The sequence below is a fragment of the Nanorana parkeri genome, unplaced genomic scaffold (assembly GCF_000935625.1).
Source record: "Nanorana parkeri isolate BGI_ZX_2015 unplaced genomic scaffold, ASM93562v1 scaffold1084, whole genome shotgun sequence".
NCBI classification, from domain to species: domain Eukaryota; kingdom Metazoa; phylum Chordata; class Amphibia; order Anura; family Dicroglossidae; genus Nanorana; species Nanorana parkeri.
In genome coordinates, this window is record NW_017307352.1 from 449,982 (window position 1) to 453,146 (window position 3,165).

The window sequence follows — 3,165 nt, forward strand, 5'->3', positions numbered from 1 at the left end:
TCGTGTGCGGCGTGGGCTTTGAACGCGCCGCGCTGCATTCGTCTCCACAGCTGCTGCCGAGTCAATGAGAGGCAGCAACGGCGGTGGAGGAGGCTGGATCCGGCAGGGGAGGAGGAGGCGGCGGGGCCCGGGGTCAGCAACAGAGGAGGCGGGGCCGGCGACGGAGGAGGGAGTGGGCCCGGCGACGGAGGAGGGAAGACGGAGGAAGAAGAGGCGGACAGGTAAGGAGTGTGACCAGCCCACCTGAGGGTGACCCTGCAGAGCCCACCATAGATGTTTTGCATTTCCCTTCACTTGTAGCCCCTGTGACAGGGGTGGCCAGGACAAAGACAGCAACAGGAGCCTGACAGGGGTTCTAACCCCTCACCACTCTTTTGCAAAATAAGAATGAATGCACCCGCGTTCTTAGTATAAACCTTCTGGTGCATATGTACACACAAGTCCGTTTACATCCAACTCCCAATAGACCAACATTGGTCAGGTCATTTCACTTGTTTCCTCCAATGCCAGTAAATCATTGTAAGTATGTCCATAACAAAAAACAAACTCTGAAACCCTGTGTTGCAACTTTCTCCAAATGTTAGTTCTTTAGGGCTTGTTCACGCCATCTGCTATCGGGCTGCGCTGGAAAAAACAGCCACCATGAATATGGTCGTAACATGAAACATGCTCCAAAAACAAAACCTAGCCTTTAACCCTTTCACTGCCGCGGACGTATCTCAATTTTTGGCTTCGGTGGTAGCAGGCCCCCTTTAAACAGACTAGTCGCCGGGACTTAGTTTACATTTGTAAAGCTGTCGGCTTTACAGTGGAAGCGATTCTGGCGGCTGAGCTGTGGCCAGATCGCTTCCAGGGGCCCGGCATGTCGAGTGTCGGTAGGAGGAAACTGGTGAACAGTTGATCTCCTCCCCGCTCTATGGCTGATTGCATCACTTCTGGTCCCTCAGCTGCAGAAGCCGGCCAATAAGCTATTGGAGAGCAGTCTTTTAGACCCCTAGTGTCACCTTAAAGAGTACCTGTCAGCTCCACTGTGCTATCACGTAGGGGGCTTGCAAGCCCCCTTATGTGATAGCAATTATGTAATAAGATCAAATAAAATAAATGTAAAAGTAATAAAAAAACATTTTGTAAAGTCCCTCGGCAACACGTGCATATAAACGTAAACACGCCTCAGGTGTGCCTATGTACGAAAACGCTGAATGTGCTACACATGTTAGGTATCGTCGTGTGCTCCAGAGTGGGAACAATAATTCTAGGGCCAATATTCACAGATAACTCTAAACTGATGACCTGTACGGGCTTTTAGATCATTGCATATGGACAATTTGGGGTACCGTATTTTGTTGCAGTTTCATGGATGCACGCAATTTTTAACATCTATTTACTCGCTGTAAACTCATCTTTTATATTTTGCAAAAAAAAAGGGTATTATATTGTTTATATATATTTGTATTATACTGTTTGGCACTGTTTTGGGCACAAAAATTAACTTAAAGTGACATTAAACCCTCAGATTTTTTAACAAAACAATACTGTATTGTGTGCCTTACTGTAATCCATGGTAGTTTCCCTTCTCTTTGCTGCTCTTCCTTTTAAATCTGTATCTGTTCTCATGCTGGGCAAAACTTCTGTTTTGCAGTAGACTGCCTTGTCTCAGGAATGGATACACGGTGTCTGTGTATAAGATTGTATAGGTTTGTAACCTGAGCCAGCACTACAGGAAGAGGCCCTGAGCTGAAAAGGGAAGTTCTCCCCCAGCATGAGAAGACATGAGGATTTAAAAGGAAGAGCAGCAAAGAGAAGGGAAACAACCATGGATTACAGTAAGGCACACATTACAGTATTGGTTTATGTTAAAAAATCTGGAGGGTTTAATGTCACTTTAAGTGCATTTTTTACAACATTTTTGGCTTTGAAAAAGAGTTACACTAATATACGACATAAAAAATTGCAACTGCCACAATTTTATTCTACAGGGTGTTTGCTTTCAGAAAATATATGGGCACAGCCTTTCAATAGTGATTTGAGAGGTGTTGACCGAATGTCAACAGATAGGCGGAGCCATCGGTGATGTCACCACTAGCTCAGCCGATCTGTTTTCATCTATCCAGCACCTGTCAAAATGCTAATTTCAGGTGCTGTCAGGTCTTTTTTTATTTCAACGAGTTGGCGGTGTTGTGGACATCACTGGAAGACGCGATTGACCTTGGATTGCAGCGTTGGATACTTTTTTTTATGCTTTTGGGTTTCTTTGTTTTTCAAGGACTGGTCAAAAACTTTTTTTGTGTGTGTTTTTTGTTCAATTAAAGTATTTTTTCTAAAAGTCTGGTCTGGATTTTTACTACTTGGTTAACCCTTTAGTGGATGAGTAGGGGTACAGGTATCCCTTACTCATTCACAAGGGGGGGCAGCATCTAGGCACTCCAATGCAAATAAGCCCTCCCCCTTCCCTGTGGGGAAGAGACCCACGTCCCCATAGGCTTAGGGACAAGGTGCTTTTCCAGGGGGGACCTGGAAAAAAACACGCCCCCCACACACACATACCAAGCCAGCCCACCATAGACCGAGCCATTCAGCCTTTAGTATTCTCTTTAGCCCCTCCCCATCATATCCCCGCCCCCTCCCTGTGATCCACTGCCCATTCCCCCTTAGCGGGCGCAATGCTCGGCTTCCCAGTTCACTCACCGGCTCGTTCTCCTCATTCCGCTCCTCCGTTTCCAAGTCCAGATCAAACACCCCCGCCATCGCGGCAGCTGGACCGGAACAAAAAGGACTGCTGATTTCCGGGATCCGGTAAATATCGCTAAAGCCTCGTCAGGATTAACCAGCCACTTTACTTCCTGTCTTCGACTAGTGGAGTTGCTGCATTGCCTATATCCCTATGACACATAGTCCACGGTATCATGGCGTTCCTTGAAGACTTTGTATACAGAAGTTGGAGACACTTTTTGGAGGGTTGTGTTTTTGACACACTGCCACGTGGTTAAGGCGCTTTTATAATAGATGACGTGGATACTGATGCCCTCTAGAGGAGATTTTGAGAATTGCGGCAATTAGTGTCTTATATGGTTATTTCATATATTAGGAATTCATATAGCATCGCCGAAAAATAAAATATATGGAAAGTCTTCTAGTAACTTCAGTAGTGCAGCTTAAAGTGGAACC

The 3,165-nt window shown here is 45.9% G+C and overlaps 1 protein-coding gene across 1 annotated transcript in view; it reads right to left on the reverse strand.

Annotated features, from left to right (window-relative positions):
- Positions 1–2,745, reverse strand: part of LOC108796234 (ribosomal protein S6 kinase beta-2-like) — a 45,999-nt gene extending 43,254 nt beyond the window's left edge. Inside the window, exon 1 of the mRNA XM_018567691.1 lies at positions 2,686–2,745. Within this exon, the coding sequence (XP_018423193.1) occupies positions 2,686–2,745 (60 nt within the window). The remainder of the gene's footprint in view (positions 1–2,685) is intronic.
- Positions 2,746–3,165: the final 420 nt, after the last annotated feature.